Source organism: Orcinus orca, chromosome X (genome assembly GCF_937001465.1).
Source record: "Orcinus orca chromosome X, mOrcOrc1.1, whole genome shotgun sequence".
In the NCBI taxonomy this organism is placed as follows: Eukaryota; Metazoa; Chordata; class Mammalia; order Artiodactyla; family Delphinidae; genus Orcinus; species Orcinus orca.
Genome location: NC_064580.1, coordinates 11320206 through 11346060, shown reverse-complemented (window position 1 = coordinate 11346060; position 25855 = coordinate 11320206). Strand labels below are relative to the sequence as shown.

Sequence of the window (25855 nt, the reverse complement as noted above, 5' to 3'; positions counted from 1 at the left end):
TATGTTTCCTTTCCCTCAGACAGTAAACTAAAGATTAAGTGAACCCGTTGATAGCTGTACTAGTAAACAGTTGTAAGGCAGTTTTAGAATTGTAAACAAAGAAAAGCTTGCATCACATTAACACTTGCGCTCTTGGCCATCTTGGCCACTTAGGCTGTATACCGGAGGGGGCAGGAGTGGCCTCTCTTTTGTACTGTAAGAGCGTGGGATCTTACAGTAAACCAGTAAATGTCCATTGAAAAGCAAGTAATATAACCGCGTTATTTTCTGTGCTAATGGTGAGCACCTGAAGAATTTTGTTCCATTCTGAATAACCTGAGCAAGTAATTCTAAGTTTGGTCCTGTATCTTTGCGTGAAGTTGCTAGCATAATTTTTTACCATATTTATTTGATTTCCTAAATAAAGATGTTTGTCCAAGATTATGGAAGTTTAATATCGATTTTTTTAATTCTTTTTTTTTGGCCACCCCGCGCGGCTTGCAGGATCTTAGTTCCCTGACCAGGGATCAAACACGGGCCCGGGCAGTGAAAACGCCGAGCCCTAACCACTGGACCGCCAGGGGAGTCCCAATATTGAATTTTTTAAGTGCTACTCACCCCACCACTACTACTACCATTTTAGTCCTGTTTCCCCTAATGAAAGTCTGCATATTAACATATATTGCAACTCATTTTACAGGATTCAAATCGCCTCAAACTTAGGTGCCGGAGCAGAAAAGAGATACTCAGCTAGAAATCCAGGAGTGATGTCCGCCATGCTAATTGGAGAGACCCACACATGTACTTACTGTATACAGTTTGCTCTGCCCTCAATGAGCATGTAGTGCAGAGGGTGGCAATGCTCCAGTGAGGAGTAGTGGCGTGGTGCTTCAGGAGGCTGTAGCATGGAGATGGTTTGGATCCCAGCTCAGCCACACAACAGCAGTGCCCTGCAAACAGCCTTGGCACCAGGCTTGTGATGGTGAGATGGGAACGAATAACACAGGCCCCATGGGAGTAGATCAGTGTAGTTAAGTGTCAGATTTCACGTATGACTGCCTCTGAAGGAGCATGAAGGCAGATTCAGTGATGAGCGTAGGAGTGGGTAGGACCTCAAAGGAGGGCCGTGCTGGGAAAGCCTGTGGGCACACGGATAGGACAGCCCAAAGGATGGAACCAGGGCTGGTACAAGGGGAAAACCAGGCGCTGACCATTAAAAAGCAAAAGAAGGGCTTCCCTGGTGGCGCAGTGGTTGAGAGTCCGCCTGCCGATGCAGGGGACATGGGTTCGTGCCCCGGTCCGGGAAGATCCCACATGCCGCAGAGCGGCTGGGCCCGTGAGCCATGGCCACTGGGCCTGCGTGTCCAGAGCCTGTGCTCCGCAATGGGAGAGGCCCCAACAGTGGGAGGCCCGCGTACCGCAAAAAAAACAAAACAAAAAACGGCAAAAGAGCCGGCAAAACTCAGATCTGGTAGTAGGTGACGGTCACTTAAAGCTCTGGAACACAAGACCAACTGGGGGACATCAGTAGCACCCAGGGCATCAGGCTCCACTGAGCACACGCAAGTCAGTATTAAACCTGTAATCTACGTTAGCACTCCCGAAGTGATCCAAATAGAATGCACAAATCGGGTTTGGTCCTCTTCCATTGCCTAGGATGCTTTGGTGGTGCCCACGTTCTCCATGTATGTAGAGACCTTTGGTCTCTCCTCCACCCTGCTACACCCGTGTCCTTTCACTTTATGGTCACGACAGCACTTCCTGGTTGACAGTCCACGGTGGTAACTTCTCAGAATCCACTGACTACAAAGATCCTCTTTTCTACCTAACGCTTCCTTGCCCCACAAGCCGCTGGCACTGTGGATGGAACTGGCATCACAGGGTCATGCTATTGAAGTGAAAGCTTACACAAGGTTTTATAGAAATGTAAAACGCCAGGTTTTAACATGAGGACCATCTAGGATGTTTTAACTTCAACTAGGGAGTTTTCCCCAAGGGGGAAGAAGGTCACAAAAGCAGTAATTCACTGAGGAACGTGCACTTTTCCATCTTCCACGCGGCACATTGTAATTGCTACATCGACTGGCAAGTGTACATCTGTCCATCCTCCCAAGTTCAGTAGTTTGCCTTTTTCTTAACCCTGAACTCTGTCTCCAAGGCTTTACATGCGCAGACAGCACGAAAGCACCTGTCATCACGGCGGCAGCCGCCGGCCCCTAACACTGGGGCCCGGCCCTGAACGGGACAGCGCGCTCCGCAGTCCTTCCCTCCCGCCTGCTCCGCAGCTGCTCCGCCCCTCTTGCCGCCACCGCAGTCGCCTGCTTTGCTCCCCAGCTCTCACTTTTTCCCTAGTTCTCATCTTTGTGTAAGTAACACCAGCCAGGCAAAGCCCGTGTTACTTTCTTAAAAGATTCAGATTTTCAGCTACCTTCTGCTGCTGTCTGAAGAGCTCCTCCGTCAGGTGAACGAGTTGTCGTTGCTGTGAAGGAGGAAGCTAGTCAGTCAGGTCCTGTTCCTCCTCCTCTCGTCCCATTTCAGTACTGGGTTTGGTCAGCCTCTGTTCACTGGGTCCCTTTAAGTCACGCTGTGAAGCTCCATTACTCTCCCTTCCGTCAGCCTGTCTATACACACGAGGATTCGGTCCTTTGATCCTTTTTCGCTGCCCAGCTCTAGACCTCTGGAATGCCAACTAATCTAATCCCTGAATATTTAGCTGAAAAAGAGGTTATTGAAAAGATGCTTCAAAGTTTAGAAAAACCACTAAGGTACTAGTTAAATCTACACAAGTATCAAAATTATACATTTTGTAAATACCTACATACACACACACAGACGTGTAATGAGCTGAATTGTGTCCCCCCCCCACCCAAAATTCATAATCAACAGACCTAGCCCCCAGTCCCTCAGAACGTAACTGTATTTGGAGACAGGCCCTTTAAGGAGTTAATGTGAGTTCAATTGAGCCCATTAGGGTGGTCCCTTAATCCAGTCTCACTGGTGTTCTTATAAGAGGAGGAAATCTGGACACAGAGAGACGGGGTGTGTGTGTGTGTGTGGAGTGTGTGCAGAGGAAAGATCCCCTGCAAGCCATGGAGAGAGGACTTAGGAAAAACTAAACCTATCAACACCTTGATCTTGGACCTCTAGCCTCCAGAACTGTGAGAAAAGAAATCCCTATTGTTTAAACCACCGGGTATGCATGTTATGGCAGCAGTAGTGAACTAACACAATATGCTTCCCTTACATACTAAAAATCTAGACGGATACCCAAGAAACTGACACACGGCTGCCTCCACGTGCAGGAACTCGGTGGCAAGGGTAGATATTTGTCCCTTGCGCCTTATAATGTTCAACCGTGTGACTCTATCATCTATTCAAATGATAAAAAAAGTACTCCTAACATCCATTGGTGAGCAAGGTGTGGGAAACTTTAATATACTACTGCTAGCTAGCTATCAGCAGAGAACGGTTTGAATAAACTGTTAGACATCCATGCAGCAGATAAATGAGGTAGATCTACTATATAATGGACATATACCCAGACAGATTGAGAGAAAAGGGCAAGTCACAAAACAATGAGTACACATGATTTAAAATAACAAAGCATGTCCCCTAGAGAAAAAAACAAAGGGAATATATAATACACACTCGTTTCTTAATGGTGGATTCCTATTTTGTTTTCTGAATGGAGGATTATAGTTTGGTGGGGCGGGGCGGAATTGATTATAAATAATAAAAACTACAGCTCTCTCTAACCTGAAACTGTAAGGAGATTTAATTTCCCCAGATTTAAAATGTGAAAATGTTTTGCTTAGAGCCAAATCTGTTGTGTTAGGAAATTAGATTTTCAAAAGCTGAGCTTACTGTACTGGCGTACTGTGTCAAGTGGTTCCAAGGAGCGGGGCCAGGGAGAGAAATCTCTCAACCTAGCTGTTCCGAAATGTACTCCCCCGCACAGGACAGCCCCCCCAAAGCTTGTCGCTTGATAACCCACCGCTCCACAGCCAAGGGTCCTGTCCTCTCTAACACGTGCGCCTGGCATTGGTGTGCCTCTGCGGGATGGGATCGGCATGAATGGCACAGTGGGTGCACTTTACCCACGAAAGACCACAACTTGCTCTATCAATAAGGCTGCTCATTGCAGCAGAATGACGAAAAATCTCCTTGAGACCAAATCACTAAACAAAGCTCAGTGACGTAGAAGACACAGAATAAATACATGACCAAATAAAGATGTCTTCATTTACCCGCACACACAGTACAATCCAGAAGCAGTACCTCCTCCAAGAGTGATAAAGCCGGCTTCTGTGTTGGGGGTTGAGGGGGGCACACAAACGACAAGTGATTACAAGTGAGATCAATCCTGATACGTAGAATGAAAAAGCGAACACGCACATAATTCTAAACCGAATGAACACATCCTCAAATCACATGACTACACGGCAAATGCACTGGATTTTAATCTTTAATATCTAACATTATTGCTTTAGGACATGTTTTCCCTGAACCAGGAACAGAGTGCTAATTACATAAAAATATACACATAGAAAAAGTAGTTCTCCATTTTCCCGGGGAAAAAACAGTAACTTCTAGAATACTCAAGTGTTTTAATTATAAAGTCTTGGTCATCTCATTTATTAGCTCTGTGACATACATATTTAAATTAAACATTATTAGACAACCGTTACAACTTATAAAGGTAAGGTGCCATTACTGCGTAAAGAGATTCTCCTGTGAGTGGATGTGTCCCTTCTCCCACCCACTAACAAGGCAGCAATATGGTTAGTTTAATTTTATGAGTACACGATCCATTGCTGCAAACACGAATTCTTGTCTCCACCCTGTGCTTATCTGTGCATGTGTGTGACCTGGTTAGATCGCAAGGGCAACCTCTCGAACTTCAACAGCAAGATGAGCTGGGCTTGGGCTTTCGGTGCAGACTGACCGTGTCTGTCTGAATCAAGTGATCTGACCTATCCTCGGTAGCAAGCACTCTTCGAACTGCTTCCTCAAAGGCCGCTGCAACATTCGTGGCATCTTTTGCACTTGTTTCAAAGTAAGGATAGTCGCCGTTGTCCCTGCACCAGGCTTGAGCTTCTTCTGCAGACACCTGCCGCTCGCTGATGTCAACCTTGTTACCCAAAATCACAAAAGGAAAGCTTTCGGGCTCTTTCACATCCGCATAATATATGAATTCTTTCTTCCAGTTACTCAAATTCTGGAAGCTTTGAGAATCATCGACGCTAAATGTAAGCAGGCAACAGTCAGAACCTCTGTAAAATGGCGTCCTCAGGCTTCTGAACCGCTCTTGACCGGCGGTGTCCCAAATCTGCATGGTAACAAAATGTCCATCCACTTCCAAATCTTTATTTAAAAATTCCACACCTATTGTATGGAAGAGTTGGGCATCAAATTTATTAGTCACATATCTGTTCATTAGAGAACTCTTCCCAACTCCACCATCTCCAAGGAGAATTACTTTAAAAAGCGATGATTTTCCTGCCATTTTTAATCTCAAGATCTCTGATTTCGGAACCCTGTAAAATAAAAGGGTACCATTACATTCCTTTAGACCTGTACATGGTTCTACATGCCTCTATGAATGTCAGTGTCTAAGGGAAATAAAACACAGAGCCCCAATTCCTTTCTGCACAGGGAATACCGGACGGCAAGAGATGTCACCTACTGAGCCCTCCACCTCGTGCCAGGCACCACCCGACCGTCACTCTCTCTGACAGCTGCTGAGGGCTCATTCTTCCCCTTCTTCGGGTCACCGTTGACTGAGGCTAGCACTCAAGGCCAAGTCTGACCCCAAAGACTGTCCTCTCAACCGTTCCTCTTGGCTCACAATAAGCCCTGCCACCATCTGTTAGAGATGCAGTAGGACACCGAAGTGGGCACGTTTCTGTAGCAACTGCAAACAGCCCTCTGGTGGCATGGTGACAGTGTTCACTGATGGCTTTCCTCTCAGGCCAGCGGGTTTCTAGACAACCCCCTCTTTCTCTCTCCCAGCGCCATCACCATAGGAGCTGGTAAGCAGGAAACCAGAGACAGAACTGACTGATCTGGCTGTGAACAGACCGAAGCCAACCACCGAGTAAAGGACTCTATTCTTTTCATTAGGAACACTATTTTGAGTTGGCTAACATTAATGTCAGCACCACTCGAATTTTTGATATAATATTATAACCTAGCACATTCTACCCACAAGATTCATTTGGGCAGCTCCAACTCTTCTGAACAAATGTGAGCCTGGGCTGTTACTCGTGTGTTTTGAGGGGGAATGAAATGAACATTAAACAAAAATGTGGTACCATGCGTACCCTTTAGGGGAAGCCCTGGGGCAGGACTAACTCCCCCTCCCCACCACCAGTCCCCTGGGGGGGGCTGGGGGGGTACAGAGATTCAGACGCCCTTTTGTAGGCTGGTGGGAGCACTGTTCCTATTTAAGGCTTCTGTTTTAATTCTTTATTATGAAAATTTTCAAACATACACAATTTCTGAATAATGAGAATAATATGATGACACCCCACAGACCCTAAACCTAGCTTCACCAATTATCAACTTACAGCAAATCTTGTTTCCTCCACAGCGTCCCATTCTCCTTCTGCCCAATTATTCTGAATCAAATTATATCATTTAAACTGTAAATATTTCAGTATTAAATGGCTTTTAAGATATTTGTAAAGGAAGACAACCTTTAGAGTAGCACTAACAGAATTTTCTGCAATGATGGAGATGTCCTCCATCTGGACTGTCAGCCACTACCCACAAGTGGCTAGTGGGAGCTAGGAAATGAATTTATATAAAATGAAAATGAATTTATATAAAATTATATTTTATATAATTATATACATATATATAAATGAATTTATATAAAATAATATTTTATATTATTTTCACTAATTTGAATAGTCACATTTAAAGAGCCAACAGCTGTATTGGACAGCACAGCCCTAGAGCAAAATTGGTAATTAACTTTAACATGAAAGTAGATATTGTGAATCCCTCAATGGGAAGGTAATAAAGGCATGAACAATAATTGTTGTATTGACTAGGATGAATTTGCAAAATCACTGCAGTAAACAAACATTATCTGGCAATCGCCTGTTTATATGCAAGTATGACCCAGTATAATGTAACTGAACAATTCCCATAACGTGCAAGAATTCTGCATTTCCTACTACATGCTACACACTATTCTTATAAATATGTGGCAACTCGTCCCTAACTCTTATTGGTGTTTTTAAATTACTACAGTAATTACTACTATAATTAATACAATTTAAATTGGCCAACAAAAGTGTGAGGCAGTTAAAGTGCGTACTACTTGGAGACTTTTCGACTTCAGTGGATGGCTCTGCCCAATGCCCCGGCTAAATTAATGTTAGGGAGGAAACTCAAACTATCTCAAGCCCTTTAATTTCCTGACATAGTAACGGTGCACTAAATCGGTTCCTTTGTTTAATTCTTTGGAATCTTGATTACACGACTTCAACTTAGAAAAAAACAGTAGCAAAACCAAAACAGCACACCAACTATTCTGACATAAGGAAAGCATCTAATGCTCCCTCCTTAACATTCTTCAGTGCTTCTCCAGAGATTCAGTTCTAAGGCCAACTTCTAAGGCAAGACACCTGACCCTGCTCCCCATTCCTGGCATCAGCCATTCAGAAATGCACTGTTACAGGGAAGTGAAACTCAGATCCACGGGCTCAGCCCTCACGCTCGCCCTTGCCTTCGTCCCGACACGTGCTGCTCGCTCTGCTGGCGAACCCAGGCCCGCTTCACGAACTAACCGCGGGGCCCTCAGAACCGCTCAGCACAGTCATCCCCCACACTGGGAACCTCCCCCAGCAGCCCCCCATCCCAAGATTGTTCCTTTCCCACGATTTTGAAGATACGTAAACACAGACGTTCCACGTTGTGTTACAAGGGTGTAACAGATGTGCTGAATTCTAGTCTATCATTTATCTCAGGATTTTAATAAGTCTCTAACTGCCTCACTGGACACAAAGTTTCATTGTACAGCATCAACTTGTTAGGATCTGTACATCAAATTATAAACCAGACTGTGCAATCTGACAACCTCCACCCAGATGTGTGGTTACATACATCTACCAAATTAAGTCTTAGAAATTCCTTGAGATTTGTAATTCATTAACTCTATCAGGACACTTTCATAGTTCTTTTCTTTTTTCATAATAATGTGGGATTTCCTAGTTTGTGCCCTTATTCTGAGCAAACAAATTTGGGATATGCTAGACCCACACACCAGGAAATAGGGTACAATTTTTTACATTTCTCATCTATAGTTTGGGGCCTCCCAGATATCCTATTTGGGGGTACGTTGGCATTTGCTCAAACAACTAATGCAGACACAAACAGCTCTCCGAGTCTAACTGCAGCATTGAATATAAACATGCATGGTGATATAGATAATTATACAAACTATCTTATTTCCCACTGACATCTAACAAAAGCTAGCTTCATGTAATCTCTACATTAACATAATGAGTTTATGAACATTAAAAATGTTCCCTTTTTCTTCTCTGAAAACAGTAAAATGCTTTGAAACTTCTTTAGTATAAGCTGAATGAATAAAGGTATCCTGATACGTTCTTTTCAAAACCTACCTTAAAATGTAATATGAAGGCCTTTTATACTCCAGTTTAGAAGGACTGCCCAAAGGCAATATTCTTCACCCAAGCTAAAACATGACTTCAGCAATCAGCTAAACCGTACAAAGAAATATGCGTAAGAAAAGCATGTCACATAAGCCATAATCTTACCTTAATTGTTCAGTTCAAACATCATCATCTGCAAAGAAAAAATCATAAAGCACACCTTAGCAATGTACATTCAATCTGTTTTCATAACTTTAAGAGTAAACACAAGAATTAAAATGCAAAAGAAATGTCTGACTTCCATTAGTAGCTAGATTCTTAATTTAAAAGGAAAACTACACCTGAAAGCTGCCCATGACCTTTCTCAGCCTAAAAATAGCCCTAGAATCAAATACTACACTTTAACCATTGTTGTTTTCCAACAAGTTTTTCACCTGCCCCCACCCACCCTACCTTTCTAAGTATCCCATTTAGACAGCTGTAAAATTTGGTTAAGATGAAATGTAAAATATAAATTATTCAAAATCTGCCCAAATTTTGAGTGGTTCAGAACAACCATATTCCACAGAATAAAGCTAACACAAAGAAGGAAAAAAGAAGGACCACTCAAGGGAGAGGCACCCAATGTGACACAGGAAACGTCAGGCAAAGACTAAAGGCAGTGCAGAATTTCGTGAAGCTTCTTTCTGGGCAGCCAAGGCAGACAGGAAACTTTGTGAGCGAATGGAGGCCCACCGTCAGAAAGAACTGGTTCCCTGTGCCAAAGGCCAAGAGCACAGACTTGTGGACAAGCTATTTGACATCCTGCAGCTCTGGGGACTCTGGTGACAGCAGTACCTACCTCTAGGGCTGTCGGGGAGATCCACTTGGACATGGACAACAGGGAAAGCGGTTCACCACTGTGCCAGGCTCATTATAGGAGTGCAGGGAGTTTCTGTGGAATGGACGCATGAAGAAGTCTTTACTGGGAGTTTTACAGAAACTAGGTAGATTTCTTTTATGGCCATTTCTTCAGTCAAATTTCAGAAGAGTCATGGGCAGAACAAACGAGAGGGCAATGCAGGCAGACATTAGGAAGCCAAAGGATCCCAGTCCTACAGACCAAATTCAGGGTGAAGGTTTCCTGTGCCGAGTAGGCAGAGCTGTGCTGAAGTACTAACCTCTTTCGGTCTAAACCCACAGTTCCAAACCCCTGTCCCTCCCTTTTTTAAAAGCAAAGGGCATTTTTGTGGGACTTACATAAAGCAGCCTTCAACTTATAAATTCAATCGATGAAAAAAATGCTACCCTTCAGAATCTTGATATTTGGGGGTAAGGATAAAATCACCACCATCACCACGCTAACACTGACTGAGCCCTACAAGCCACTGACTCTGCTTCACTGTGTTCACTCCTCACAAGCCTCTCATTATCCCTACCCTATGGATGAAGACTGACTCAGAGACGTTACGGTCCTTGCTTGAGCTCACACAGCTAGTGGGGGGGGGCACGGGGGAGTGAGATCGGAATGCGACCAACTCCAAAGCGCAGTAGTTAACCCACAGGCGCGGCAGTCTCGGCTGCCTTTGCATTTATTTCAGAGGGTTCTCCTGTTACTCTCGTATGTACAATGAAAAGAAGGGGTAGCAATGGCAAGCGTCTTCCACTTGCTTGCTTTATTTCGAGACCTGCACAAAAACAAGTTAATCTGACAGAACTACTAGTATTCAATCCACTGACACATAGATAAAGCACATCTGAGTTCTATTAGAGTTTCCACAGTTTGAACATGTTTTAAATGCAATTGCAATCACACATCTGCAGAACCCTGCGGCGCCTCCCAGAAGCGCGTGGAGCAGGTGGGAAAGCAGTTCTGCAGGAGTCCTCAGTGCGTGCCTCCCCGGGCCAGGCACTCAGGATGCAGGCCACACTCAGGCCCTGGCAGGTGGGGCTAGTAGTTGGGGGAGCTGACAATCCGGGCACAAACCCTCTTGTGTTACAACTGATGCAAGTCTTACAGATGAGAGGTACGTGCTATAGAGTACAACACCCAACCAAAACCCAAAGAACAGCTTAAACAGTGCAGGGATTCTGCCCCTGCGGCTCCCTAGGTCAGACCAGGCCCCAGGTGTGAGCATCTCACGGAGCTGCGTGATTCCAGCTATCAAGGGAATTACATTTTCATCCAACACGATCCTGTAACACAGAGAGCTACTTCACCTGCCGCTCAGTTAAAGAAAGTGGTAACTTCCAAGGCCAGAGGACCACCGGCAGTGTTCACCTGCGTTAGCGCGAGACTATGCACCAGTCTCCAGCGTGGCCTGTTCAAAAGCAGCGTCTCCATGACCATGTCAGGCGCACGCTGTCCTTAGGACCAGCCTCCCCAAAGGCTGAGTCCACTGCTGGGGGATTTGGTCTGACCACCGACAAAGCTCAGCAGCAGGAGGAGGAACCTGTGAGAAGGGGGAGGGGCCAGAACCAGGAAGCGGGACCAGTGGTGCGAAGGCCCTGCCAAGGCACCCCGCACGTCCTGGGAGAGCCCAGGGTGGGCCAAACACCTGGAGCCGCGGAGAGCGGAGCAAGCTGTGAGGACGGGACTGGAGGGGCAGGGCCTCAGCAGCCACGGAAGGATTTCTGCTGACACCCTCGGAGTGAGCGGAGCCCTGAAATGGCTTCTGCAGCCCACAACCTGAACAGATGCGGAGTCCAGAAAGGTAGCTGGCTGCGATCAAGAGCAGACTGTGGCGAGGGCAGGAGGGAGGCCTCGGGTAGAGCTGCGATGGATCCCTTACGATCCCTCTCAACTGTCAATACCAATGGTATCAGCGAGCTCTGGGGTTGAAAACTGCGGTGGTTGGGCCTCGTACTTGAGGCTGCAGTAGGATATTCACTACAAACCCTTCCTCCTGCTCTCTGGTGGGCGGCGAACTCCTGCTCACCCTTGGAGATGCAGCTAGACCTCGTCTCCCCGTGAAGCCCTTCCCCTGCGCTCCTAGCACACCCTAAACGTACCTCTATGTGCAGAGACAATACTGAAACCAGCATGCCTATCATGGCAATTTCATTTTTTTAAATAGTTATTTGCATGCGTGCGGTCTTGGTTGCAGCACGTGGGCTCCTTCGTTGCGGCACGCGGGCTCCTTAGTTGTGGCACGCGAACTCTTAATTGCGGCATGCATGTGGGATCTAGTTCCCTGACCAGGGATCAAACCTGGGCCCCCTGCATTGGGAGCATGGAGTCCTATCCACTGCACCACCAGGGAAGTCCCATGGCAATTTCATTTTTATAATGAAACAAGCTCTCTAAAAAGATTCAATTAATGGAAATGTATGGAAATGTATTATACCATGACAAAAATGCCCAGACTTTTCCCTGAGTTGTCAGTTTTCTAGACTCTACCAAAAAATACATCCCCATACCATTCTAAAACCATCTTGAAAGAAAGGAAGGGAGGGAAAGGAAGGAAGGAAGGAAGGACTTTCCCAGTGGGGCAAATGGAAATGCATAATTGGGGATCGTCTGCCGCCCTTGAGGAGACATGGAGACTCGGGTCTGTAGAAATACATTGTTAAGTGATAAACTTGAAGAACGTGCACACCGTGATGACACCACGTAAAAGCTCACAGGTTAACATGAAAGTCTGCAAGAAAACCTCGAATAATCAATACCGAGTTCAGTCTTCAAAGTCCTGATTTGGTTGCAAATTCATACTGCTTTTTTTAATGTCAAATGTGTATTTTTTAAAGCAACCAAAATAATTTATTTTGCTCTTGAATCTGCAATTTGGGCAGGGGTTGGCAGACTCAAAAGTATTTTTTAAAGCTTCATTTTCACTTAAAGCCTAGCTTGACTGAATGCCTTAATTGAAATGAAATAGAAATGATTTTCTTTTAAAGTTTCATCAAATACTGCTATCCACCAGACCTTAAGGACAACTGCTTCTTAAATTTTTCTGTAACTCAGATTATATTAAAAATAACTCAATATGAAGCCCAAAACCCAAGCAACAGAAGAAAAATTAGGTAAACTGAACTTCATCAAAATTTAAAACTTTTGTGCTTCAAAGGATACTGTCAAGAAAGTGAAAAGACAACCCACAGGATGGGAGAAAATATTTGCAAATCATATATCTGATAAAGGACCTGTATCCAGAACTCTTTAAATTAAACAATAATAATTTTTAAAAAAACAACTTAAAAATGGGCAAAAATGGTCAACATCATTGGCCAGGTAGTGAAATGCAAATCAAAACTATAATGAGACACCACTTCACACCCACTAGGATGACTAAAACCAAAAAGGCAGACAATAACAAGTGTTGCTGAGGATGTGGGAAAACTAGAAGTCTCATACACTGCTGGTAGGAAGGTAAAATGGTGCAACGATTCTGCGGTTCCCCAAAAAGGTGTAAACACAGAGTTAACATCATGACCCAGCAATTCCTCTCCTAGGCATATGCTTAAGAGAAATGAAAACACATCCACACAAAAACTTGTACATGAATATTCAAAGTAGCAGTATTTACAATAGCCAAAAAATGGAAACAATCCAATGTCCATCAACTGATGAATAGATAATAAAATGTAGCCTATCCATACAATGGAAGATTAATCAGTCAAAGAAAGGAATGAAGTACTGATGCACGCAACAACGTGGATGAACCTCAGAAACATTATAATTTAAAGAAGCCACACACAAAAGGCCATATATATATTATCCCATTTATATGAAATGTTCAGAATAGGCAAATCCAGAGAGACAGAAAGTAGATTGGTGGTTCCAGGGAATCGGGAGTAACTGCTAATGGGTATGGGGTTGCTTTCTTTCTTTTTTTTCGGGGGGGCGGGTATGACAGAAATACTCTGGAATTAGATAGTGGTGACGGTTGCACAATTTAGTGTATATACTAAAAACAACTGAATTGTATACATTAAAAAGGTGAATTTTACGGTATGGGAATTACATCAGCCTCAGAATTAGCAGTAAGACCCTAACATTAGATTTACACGTGCCACAGATGATCTCCTTGTCCCTTCAGCAGTATCCTTTTCAATAAGAAAGTTACACACACAATAGATACTCTATTAGGATTACAATACCATGTGGTAGCACCAATGCATGTCATACATGGCGCACAGTAATCTGAACAGGAAGTTGGTTAAGTAGGTTACTGGCAGGAAAGAAAATAAACCATGCTTTCAGCAAATACCTCAAAACTAAAGATAAAAAAAGTGCATTGTATGCCAACCCTTTCCTTTTCATAACACTATTTTTCCAGCTTTTCTATTGTGTACTTTTATCTTGCACTATCAATTGTTTATGGATAGTATATCAGTAGTAGCCTTTTCCCTGGCCTTCTCCACCCCCATGCTGGCTTCCAAAGCCAATTACTATATACAGTAAACCAAGGGGGAGTCAGACCCAAGCATGGAGAATATATATCTCAAATAGAAATGTTTGTATGGATTAAAGGTAGACAGTATTTATTGGTCATTGATCTAACTGCCTCCATTCTTACAGATAATGAAACCCATTTATTTCTTTATAACTTTTATTATACAGGATTTTGGGCATGGCATTCCAAGAGCGATCCAACCTCATATACCTGCCTGTCTCAATTATATCCCTACAAGTCACCATCCCCAAACCTATCACAGGCATTTACTGTCCAGCCTTTGCTCAGGCCCTTATCTTGGACTAGCAGGACCCCCGCACACATCAACAGCTATGAAAATCCTAGTCATCCGAAGGCCCACTTTTGCCACCCCCACCCCCCGCCCCCTGAAACCTAATCTTTCTCCTCATTCTCATCATCATTCCACCTCTATTACAGCTCTCCTTCACTTATGCTTTAACCATCTGTCAGTTGTGTACGTGTGTTTCCTAATTACAGCGTCAACTCCCTGGGAGGGACACACAACACCTAATGCCATCCATTCATTTGTCCTTTTTTGGTTCTGCAACATCTAGTACAAAGCTTTCCATTCGATGAGGTACCAAATGAATGCTAAACTGAGAACAAAGAGTGAACTACTTCCTCCTTCATTCTTGTTATTCTACTCTTATTTTTCTATTTGTACTTACCGTACTTACAGTTCTGTGTTTCTCTATTCAATTAGTTCCTTCCCCCATTCTATTTTTGAGGTCTATTAAAATGTGGGGGGGGGGGAAATGTGTGGGAGAGGACAAAAAAATTGATTCTTACTTGAAAGTCACATGAGGAAACCTCTTTAAAATAAGTACTGAATGCAACAGGAAACGCTGAAAAACGACATTCCTCTAACAAGTTATCAAAGGGAGAGTAGGCTGGGCTTATAAACTGCTTCCTCAAAATTTCAGATTTTCAAATCTGAAACCCCGTGACTAACTCTCACTTCCAAAACCTTAAACTGAATTTATCACTCCTGGTTTAAATTTAGGAACAATTTTTTTTCCCCCAAAATCACACATTCCTTTTGCACTCACTCTGAATGCCCTAGTGAGAGGCATGCCACTATCATTTCTATTTTTTTTTTTTTTTTTGCGGTACGCGGGCCTCTCCCGTCGCGGAGCACAGGCTCCGGACGCGCAGGCTCAGCGGCCATGGCTCACGGGCCCAGCCGCTCCGCGGCATGTGCGATCCTCCCGGACCGGGGCACGAACCCGTGTCCCCTGCATCGCCAGGCAGACTCCCAACCGCTGCGCCACCAGGGATGCCCGCCACTTCATTTCATAGCTTGAGAAACCGAGGCTTGAAGAAACTAACCAAGGCAACAAAAGCATGGATAATCCCTACATTATTTCTATTTTCGCCTGAGGTGTATTTGTTTCCTCATATCTTAATACAGGTGTCTCGCTTAACAGCCTATTAGCTCCACCCTTTATTTCCAGTCTTCCTGGTCGTCTTTGCTGAAACACACAACGAGAGAGGCAAGTCAAGGAAGTCATTAAGTGTAATAATGGGCGTGATCTCTTACAGCAAAAGGTCAACCAAAACAAAAAGAATTAAGCAAAATTCCACAAGAACAGACCAAACTGGAGGCACAACTTGACAGATGAAATAAATTATCTAGGTGGCCACTGAGCATTACCTCAGAGACAGCTAGACAAGGAAAATGCTGTGTAAATCAAACCACGCTACCACGATATCAGAGCAGCTCACTCTACTTAAGGAACTCGTTTCAGTAAGTACTCTTTTATGAAGATGAGCTAATTAAACTTTAAAGAAATATATACTTTCAATTTTGCTTAAAACAAGGCACCTTTGTAGTTAGGTATACTAACCATTAACAGTGGTGGAGAGAGTGGGAAGGGAGAAGAGAGGAGAAAAAAACAGATTTGGTTAAGGAATTCAATTTTCTTAAATCATCCTGAAAGTACAGAGCAGCATGATCCAACAGAACTTCCTGTGATGACGGAAATGTTCTTATGCCCAATACCGTCGTCACTAACCACATGTGTCTCCTGAGCACTTGAAATGTGGCTGGTCCAGCTGAAGAAGTGAATTGTTAATTTTATTTCATATCAATTCGTTTAAACTTAAATAGCTACATGAGTATTGTATTAAACAGTACAGGTATCCAGTGTGCTTAATGAAGGAGCTGCAGGGGGAAAATGCACCTCCTAGAATCACATGTGAAATAAGGATGAGGGTACGGATGGAAGCATGTACTTGAGCCTTTCTCTGGAAAGAGTATAAAAAGGTTTCACCAGATTCTTAAAGGAATCTGGATCTCAAGAAATGATCAATACATGTCGGCAATATTTGTATATTTCGTGTGATCGATCTGTGTAGTTCATAACACCCTCAAGACTTTCATCTTTACGTGGCGTTACTATTTCCCTCACCCATAAGACTTTCCTAATATTACACTTTGACCATGAACTGTGACAGTTCAATGAAGAGACTTATTCACAGGAAACTGCTAATCCTATAAGTGAGGATCACATTTTGTTCTTTGTTTTATTTAATGAAGTCCTTAAAAGGAACAAGCATAAATCTACCTATAATAAGACACCTGAAAAAGGCACTTGAAATGCTTGACAGAAAAGAGTGGGGATAGTTAAAGGCTGCACTTTGGGGGACAGAATTAAAATGCAAAGAAATGGATAAAGGTCACAAAATAGGAAAACTATACTGGGAAGTACAGCTAGGTACTTCAGGAAGAAGACTGCATTATGAAAGAAATGATTTTTTTTTTTTTTGCCATGCCGCACAGCATGTGGGATCTTAGTTCCCTGATCAGGGATCGAACCCTCGCCCCCTACATTGGAAGCACGGAGTCTTAACCACTGGACTGCCAGGGAAGTCCTGAAAGAAATGAATTTTAATATGCATGTTAGAAAAATACATTAAAGCAGCAAAACACAAACTAAATGTGATTCCTAAATGATCTGCTGTAACTTAAGGGAACCTTGGTTCTGACTTGTCTCTTCAAGTTAGATAAGAAAACTGGTATCCTTAATTTGGAGCAGAAAAGGTTAAGAGCTGGAGAACTTCCATATAAGCTCAGGGAAGAGTTAGTATAGCAACACTGACCACGAGGGCCACAGCAGGTAGAACTCTTTGGCTGTTAGAGAAATTAAATAAGAGGAGTGGAATTTCCCAAGGTCTATTTAAAGAGAACAGCTGTATGTCTGGCATACAGGACTCAACTAGATTAGAGGCTCCCATTCTTCAAGGAAGTTGTCACCAAGTCAAAATGAGAAGAAATTTAAGAGCACTGCAGGTAGCTTTTGTATATTTCGTGTGATCAATTAAAGAAATATAAAGTTCACTTCATCCCACTTCTCCATCAGTGATGCTCCAGTTTGTCCCCACCAAGGTACTGAAGCTGACTTCGCTTACAAAAAGCTTTCCAAGCCCCAACTTACTCTGCCATCACTACCCATTTCGGCTCTGTGCCTGATCAACCCTCTACCCTCTCACTAAACGCAGCTTCTCAACCCCTCTATCCCCCTGAATGTCAGCAAAAGTCACCAGAGACCTCCTAATGGCCAGTCCATTGGCTTCTCCTCGGTCCTCATCTAAATGCCCTAAGGCACATGCAGCCCTAAATAATGAAAAAAGTGCCTCTCTTAGGACTTCCCTGTGTACACTTCTAGAGACACACGCTTATGGTTGACCAATGTTCTCACCAGAGGCCCGCCTAGTAGACAGTGAACTCTGAGATGTAGAGATTTATCTGAATGTACATGATATAAAATCTCAGAAGAGTACACAAGGCTTTTTTTTTTTTTTTAAACAAATAAGGTAATGGAGGCCCAACTAGGAAAGGGTCTTGTAAGTATCACATCCATAGCTGGAGGCCTCAGTAGGACCTTCAAGTCTTAGCCAGGACTCAGCCACCATTACTGCCTCTATTAGGTCTAAACAGCCTGGCAATGACCTTGAAAATGCTTCCTACTTCATTGTTCATAAAACTACTCTGATAATAGTTTCTGCTTTCTCTTCCCCTCACCCCGTTGGCTTTCTGCAACCTAGATGGCTCCCTTTTCTAACGGGCTCTTAAGGAGATGTACCACAAGGTTGATGACCTTACCTCTTCCCAAACCATATCTTCCTGGGATATAAAACCCAGTGATTCCTAAACTAAAGCCCACCTCCACCCTCCCACCCCTTGGGCACCAGATAAGAATTCCAACCCCCTTTATAATATATTCATCTGGTACTCTGATGGCAGTTCAAATTCAACATATCTAACACCAAACTAAGTATTTCCCCCATTTTCAAAATCTCTTTCTTCTTCTGTCTTACCCACTTCATTCACCCACACAAGAAACATGTCCACTTCCCTCCCTACCTACTGCCATTCTCTTGTTTGCTCAAATAACAAATGCTATGACCATAGTAACATCAGCCACCACTGTTCACTGAATGTCTACTAGGTACCTGGCAGAGAGCACCTTGAAGTCACCTGCAAGTCGGACACTACCACCCATGTTTTATAGATCAATAAACCAAGTTCATAAAGATTAAATAACTTCCCCCTGGTCTAATTAAACAGGGCAGGTCAAACGTGTGTGACCTTCACTCCCATCAGAAGACAGGAAAGGTCTAAAAAATGTACAAACCCAAAAAGGACAATAAGAGAGAACAACTGTAGATGAGAGACAACAAAACCGAGAAGATGGAAAGCAAATGGTCCAGCAGTGACAAACTGAAGAGACAGAAATCCTAACTTGGGGAGAAGCAGCTGACGATGAGAAACCAGCCCCAGAGAGCACACAGACCCCAGAGGGCACGAGGCACTTCTCAACACTGACTGAGACAGGCTGGCTGGGCGGAAAGCACAAGGGTAGACCCCATGACACCTCCTCTGCACCCAGGGGCCCCTTTCCCCACCAGCAGACCCACTTCCTAATAAGCTGTGTGCAGCAGAAGTTGGGGATGGAACACTCTGGACGATGAGGGAGGGGAGATCAAGCGACAGTGCACACAGGAAACCAGGCAGGGCAGGGTATGTGATATTTTGGAGGGCACCACAGAGGTCCTGGCCGCCCACAGGATGCCACACAACTGGCGCTCAAGGGAGTTCAGTCCCCACGTTAGCTCACACCACATTCCTTTCGATGACACCGTATCTTTGTGAGGCGGGGTTTCCCAGGGCTAGTGTGATAAAATTCAGGTACTGTGCAAATATTAATGTGGAAGAGGATATGAGGGTAGGAGCTGTTTGCTCCCAAAGAGCATAGCTGAAATTTTATTTAAGAGTACTGGAACTCATTCTAGAAAATGCTCTGCACTCACCAACATGTGGCCTTCAAGCAGCTCTTCTGTTCTGACTTCCAACTAAACCACATATGTATGTTCAGGTGTATTCACCTAATCACTGCTCTGGTTACACATGCAAGTGTGAAACTGCGCACACCCGAGAGATCGCCTAGCCACACAGCACACCCCAGGGAGTTCCAGCATTTGCAAACCTGTTAAATCATTTAAACACTCCCTATCTGTTAAAGTTCTACAGAGCAAGTTCCAGAAACAGGAATCTGTAAGGCGTCTTTCAGGCTTCTCTAACACTGATAACACAACCACTCTCAAGAGAACAAACCTTCTGGAAACGAGCTTGGCTTCTGTACCCCCAAACCTAATCCAGTTCATAAGAACCTGGAATGAAAACAGTTCACGCTGACCCAGCAGCTCAGTTCACTGGCTACACTGCTCTGCTGTCCTTCACACTTGGATAATGAAATGTGGCCACGGGATGAATGTAGAAAGTTGTTCCATACTGTTTCTCCATCCCCATCAAACAACAGTAGACATTTGTAAGGCATCAGGCCTCGGACACAAGTGGAGCCTGTGTTCAGACTCCCCGTGATGAAATGAGCCGGGTTCAGTGAAGCCAGCGTGAAGCCTCCATTGCCTGCTTCGCTTTTTTCTATATTTCTTCCAAAACGCACGGCCGGCTCTCCCGAGCCCATGCTGATCTAGCTATGACCTCGCCTACATTCACTTAGATCTCATCTTCTCTGTGTTCATGATAAGCAACAGCATCCTAAACCCTGTACCGGCCACGGTCAAAAACTAACAGAAAGTAATGGAAGAACCCAGAACGTGGAAACACGGAGAGCTCAACTTCACTACACGTACAATACCAAGATTCACGCTGGGAAATGGAGAGTTTTCCGAGTTCTCTCCCCAGCGGGCATGCCCAGGCTTTCTGGCAAGCTCTGGCCTCACCTCCCTAACCCAGGGTAGCCGGCCCCTCTCCACCTACACCCCTGGGTCCCCCCTCCTTCCCTCAGGTACCCTGACCTTTCATCTGCATCACAGCTTTCCAAACTCGCTGAGGCGTTTTGTGAGTTCACCCCCTCAAAAAAAAAAAATCCTTAATAAATGTTCTGCTGAAGACCTACTTAGTCACAGGCCCTGTTTTCTTGTCCTTGGTTTTGACCAACAAATTTATTACCTAGCTAGCTTTCAAGTGAGATGTTTCCCAACACACACACACACACACACACACACACACACACACTCTCTCTCTCTCTCTCCCCCCCCCCATTTTGCTTATTTCCTCCTGCTGCTTGACCAGCAAATTGCCTGAGGCAGAACTACAGGCACACCTCCTTTTATTGCACTTCACAGATACTGTGGGCTTTTACAAATTGAAGGTCTGTGGTAAACCCTTGCATGGAGCAAGTTTATCGGCGCCATTTTCCAACAGCATTTGCTCACTTGTCTCTGTGTCACATTTTCATAATTCTTGCAATATTTTAAACTTTTTCATTATTATTATGTTTGCTATGCTGATCTGTGATCACTGATGTCAGTACTGCAAAAAGATTACAACTCACTAAAGACGCAGATGATGGTTAACATCTGTTAGCAATAAAGTATTTTTTAATTAAGGTACAAGCATTGTTTTTCTTAGGCATAATGCTACTGCACACTTAATAGACAGGTACAGTATAAATGTAACTTTTATAAGCACTGGGAAACCAAATTTGTGTGACTCACTTTATTGCGATGGTCTGGAACCAAATCCAAAATATCTCCGAGGTATGCCTGTACTTGGAAGCCAATTATGTGACGTCTTTACTTGGTGTCATGTATTCTCATACACATACATTATAAAGTAAAAGCATCTCATTTTATGAAGAAAGAAATGTGGTGACCTAACCTGGCCAGAGAAGCAAGCCAACTGCAGATCCAGCAAGACTCCTCCAAGTGGATGTTCTTCCTGCACCAATTCCTCTGATCCTTCCCAGAATAAAACCCCTCCAGTAGTAACAGAGCACACATCCCTTTGTTAGACGCCACGCGATAGCAATCATTTTTAGGTGTATAATTTAGCATCCCCTCTACCCCACAGCAGACAAAAATTGCTAAGAGGCAGAGAAATCTATCCATTAGCAATGAACAACACACTGTCCATAAGCACGAGTCAAAAAGCAAAGCTCCTCACAAAAGATGCCGTGCCGACCGCATGAATAACAGAATAACACTCACAGTGATTCCTAAACAGAGCCAACCCTTTTTTTGGCCGTGCTGCACAGCTTGTGGGACCTCAATTCCCCAACCAGTGATTGAACCCAGGCCACAGCAGTGAAAGCCCAGAATCCTAACCACTAGGCCACCAGGGAACTCCCAGAACCAACCCTTTTGGACTCCTCTCACTCACTCCCAAAGTTCACCTAAGAGTTATATCTGCCACCAGAATGAACCACTACATGGACTGAAGGGGCTAGATTTAGGCATGGTGAAAACAGGCTGGAGAATGCCAGAGGAAGAATGCAAAATTCAATTTAAAAAAATTTCACCGCTTATTTGTTCTTTTTTTTTAAAATAAATTTATTTTTAATTTTTATTTTTGGCTGTGTTGGGTCTTTGTTGCTGTGCATGGGCTTTCTCTAGTTGCGGCAAGCGGGGGCTACTCTTCGTTGCAGTGCGTGGTCTTCTCACCGCGGTGGCTTCTCTTGCTGCGGAACACGGGCTCTAGGCGTGTGGGCTTCAGTAGTTGTGGTGGCTGGGCTCTGTAGTTGTGGCGCACGGGCTTTGTTGCTCCACAGCATGTGGGATCTTCCCGGGCCAGGGATCGAACCTGTGTCCCCTGCATTGGCAGGCAGATTCTTAACCACTGCGCCACCAGGGGAGCCCCATATTTCTTGATTTCAATGATAAAATGCATGCAGAACTATTGTCTACTTAGGCTAATTCAAGGAAGAATTTTATGCTCAACAAGAATGGCTTCCCAATTTGTTTCTTGTAAATATTCACATGTGGTCAACTGACAAAACTATCAAAAACACATCAACCTTATAAATTAGGAGCTTAGGATTAACATACATACAGTAATATATATATATAAAATAGATAACCAACAAGGACCTACTGTACTGCACAGGGAACTCTATTCAATATTCTGTAATAACCTATATGGGAAATGAATCTGAAAAAGAATGAATATACATATATGTATAACTGAATCACTTTGCTGTACACCTGAAACTAACACAACGTTGTAAATCAACTATACTCCAATAAAATTTAAAAGAAAAACACATCAACCTTTCCCCATTTCACCTAAGTCCACCCACAGTAAATGCCATGACACAGGTACCTATGTGCTGGCGTGCAGCTGTTTTTTTTAAATTGTTAACAAATTTATTTATTTATTTATGGCTGCATTGGGTCTTTGTTGCTGTGCGCAGGCCCTCTCTAGTTGCGGCGAGCGGGGCCTACTCTTTGTTGAGGTGCGGGGGCCTCTCACTGCGTTGGCTTCTCTTGTTATGGAGCATGGGCTGTAGGTGCACGGGCTTCAGTCGTTGTGGCACGCGGGCTCAGTAGTTGTGGCGCACGGGATTCATTGCTCCGCGGCATGTGGGATCTTCCCGGACCAGGGCTCAAACCCGTGTCCCCTGCACTGGCAGGCAGATTCTTAACCACTGCGCCACCAGGGAAGTCCCAGCTGTTTTGTTTAAAGACACCTGGCCCATGACCTTGGCTGGGCAATAAATTTTGTTCTAGGACAAAGTTAGAACGTGATCTCATGACTGTGATTAGACTGTAACCTTCAGGGAGGTGGGGACTCCCCATTGCCCTTCATATCACCAGCACCTTTGTATCAGCAACCGACGGGCTACTCAGAAAATGTTTGTTGACAAGTGGAATAATACAGAAACCAAATTCCCTATGTCTGCTTCAAGGGCTCTGAGTGACTCTCAAGTTCTGACACTTTTGCCTTTGGAAGAAAAAAGGGGGGGAGGGATTTCCCTGGTGGTCCAGTGGCTAAGACTCCACACTCCCAATGCAGGGGGCCCAGGTTCGATTCCTGGTCAGGGAACTAGATCCCAAGTGCCACAACTAAGACCCGGCACAGTCAAATAAATAAATATTTTAAAAAAGGGTGGGGGGAAATTCTGTTATCAGAAATTTTTTGGTCAATCTTTCAAATGAATGAATATGTCCCTTAATCAAGGGAAATCTCTTCAAGTTCTCAAATCCTCCCCACCCCCTGCTCTTTCTAAAAATGAGGAGGCGGTACCCTAAATAGGAACCAACATCACATTTGAAGAACTAGAGAAGCGCTGACTGTGAGCTCTGGAGTTACACAGACTGAGGTCAAGCAGGGCTTCTCAACCTGGGTGCGAGCGACATTCTGGGCCAGACAACTGTTTGCCGTGGGTCCCGTGTATTGTAGGCTGTTGAGCAGCATCCCCGGTCTCCACCCAATAGGTGCCTGCAGCACACCCTCTCAGGTGTGAACCAAAAATGCCTGCAGACACTGTCAAATACCCTCCACTCCCCACTGAGAACTACCACTCTAAACTCACACAGCCCTGCTCTGAATCCCGGCTCTGCCCCCTCACCACCCAGACCTACCCCTCCTACGCCCCAGCAAATTCTTCATCTTTAAAATGGAGCTAATACCACAGAAATGCTGTGAGAAGTAAATGAAATGATGTACTTACAGGATTTACATGCACAGAACTCCCCGTGCTGGAGTGGCCGCCCAAGAAATGGTAAGAAATGAGGGTAGACTAAAAGTTTGTCTCTAGAACCAAAGGAACTTATCTGCAGGCCTCCAGAGTACCACAGTCTAGATGGAAGAAGTGGCTGAGGAAGAAAGAAATGAAAATAGGAGAGGCTGGACAAGAGGGAAGAGCACTGAAGTATTTCCTTAGTCTCCAAGAACCCGGCTTGGAGTCAAGGCCAGCAATGTTCTACTTAGTTTTCCTCCGTCTATTCTAACCTCACAAATGATAAACCAAAAATATCCCCAACTCACAAAACTCTCCAAAGTAAATAAGTCAGCAAGCCAGAAACTTTTTAGTACAAACAAGAGGAATTTACAATGTCCACACAAAAATACTGAAAGCCCCAGACGGCCACAGCAGATGCAGAGAGTAGGAGGCAAGCAGTGAAGATAACTTCAACCTAAGCTTCTAAAAGCGAAACAAAGAACAGTCTTCTTAAAAGTCCCTGGCTGAAGAATACCGAGCTTCCTTCATCTCTTCAGTTTTGTTCCACCCAACGGTTTTTGAGATTACGGGCAATTTACGTATTTTCCACTACAATGATGCCAGAGAAAGACAAACCCGGAAGAAAAAATTTTTAATTGATTTTTTTTAAAAGGAACCAAAATCTATTGATTTTTATCAGGCCTCCGAAATCCTACAAAAAGAGCGTGGTCACGTGACAATTTGGAAACTAGCAGAAAAGTCATTCCTAAAAAGAACCCCGGTCACGGGATGTGTCATCATTTGAAAAGAAAAAAACCACCACCCAAAAACCAACTGATACCTCCACAATTATTTGGTCAGCACTTAAAATTTTCATCTTGCCTCCCTACATACTAAGTTGAAAGAAAGAGAGGAACACGATTACGAAACCCTAGCGAGAGTCTGAATCCGATAACACCCCACACGTCCCAACTGGTCTTCCGAGTGGCCCCAACACCTTAGCAAATATCCACCTGGGAAGCAGGTCGGAGGTCGCCAATATCAAATCGTGCGCGCCTCTGCTTTCTCTCCATGAGTCATGCGGGAGTGCGCTGGGTTGGCGTGCCTGGGTGGGTTTCTCCGTGTGACCCTGTGTGTCTCCCCGGGGGTTGGTGTGGATGTGTCCCTCTCCCTGGGTGTTTGGGTATGTGTCACCAGGTGTCGATGGATCTCCTTCCTCGTGTGTGTGTCTCCAGGACGTCTGGGCGTCTGTCTTCGGGCGTGTGTCTCTCTCCCCGGGTGCGCGACCCCATCTTTCCACCTGCGTCAGTCAGTAGGAGGCAGGGGGCAACAGGCCGCCACCCCGGGGGCGGGAGAGTGACCCGCACGGGCCACGCACGCCTCCCGCCCCAGCTGCCCGAGGCCCAGGCCGCACACGCGGCCCGCGGGCTCCTCTCAGACTCTGACGCCCGCGCAGCCCGCCTAGGCCCCGCCCGGCCCCGAGGGGAGTCAGCGCCCCGCTCACCTCGCAGCCACACGGAGGAAGCCCGGGAGCTCCGGGCCGGCCCGTCCGGGTGCAGTGAGGAAAGAGAGAGGGTCGAGGACCCAGCGGCCAGCTGACGTCCGCAGCACTGTCCGGGTCCGACTACAGCTGCTCCCGTCCAGCACCGAGGGAACAACATGGCGACGGGGCGGGGCCGGGGAAAAGAGGGCGGGGCCTGGCCGGCGGGAACCCTGGGAAGGCGGGGCGGGGCCTGGTCGGGGGGCCCTGGGGCGGCGGGGCCTCGATGTCTCCTTCGCCCAGCCCTCACCCACTCCGTGCCTGTCAGTTCTAGCTAAATCCCGGGTTCTCCTCCGGTCGGCTATTCCTCTGGTCCTACGGCTACGCTTCCGCGAGAGAGAGCAC

General features: G+C 45.0%; 1 protein-coding gene across 6 annotated transcripts; it reads right to left on the bottom strand.

Annotated features, from left to right (window-relative positions):
* Window positions 1–4415: 4415 nt before the first annotated feature.
* RAB9A (RAB9A, member RAS oncogene family) lies at window positions 4416–25652 on the bottom strand. Of its 6 annotated transcripts, none has more exons than XM_049704460.1 (5): window positions 25475–25652; window positions 23980–24124; window positions 9448–9540; window positions 8616–8799; window positions 4416–5516 (listed from the first exon to the last, which is right to left on the bottom strand). In XM_049704460.1, the coding sequence occupies exon 5, from the start codon at window positions 5483–5485 to the stop codon at window positions 4880–4882; it is 606 nt and encodes a 201-aa protein (XP_049560417.1). In that variant the 5' UTR covers window positions 5486–5516; window positions 8616–8799; window positions 9448–9540; window positions 23980–24124; window positions 25475–25652; the 3' UTR covers window positions 4416–4879. The 6 variants fall into 6 exon arrangements, with proteins under 6 accessions (XP_049560417.1, XP_033283847.1, XP_049560416.1 ...); XM_033427956.2 differs by having other exon boundaries at window positions 8772–8799; XM_049704459.1 differs by lacking the exon at window positions 23980–24124.
* Window positions 25653–25855: the final 203 nt, after the last annotated feature.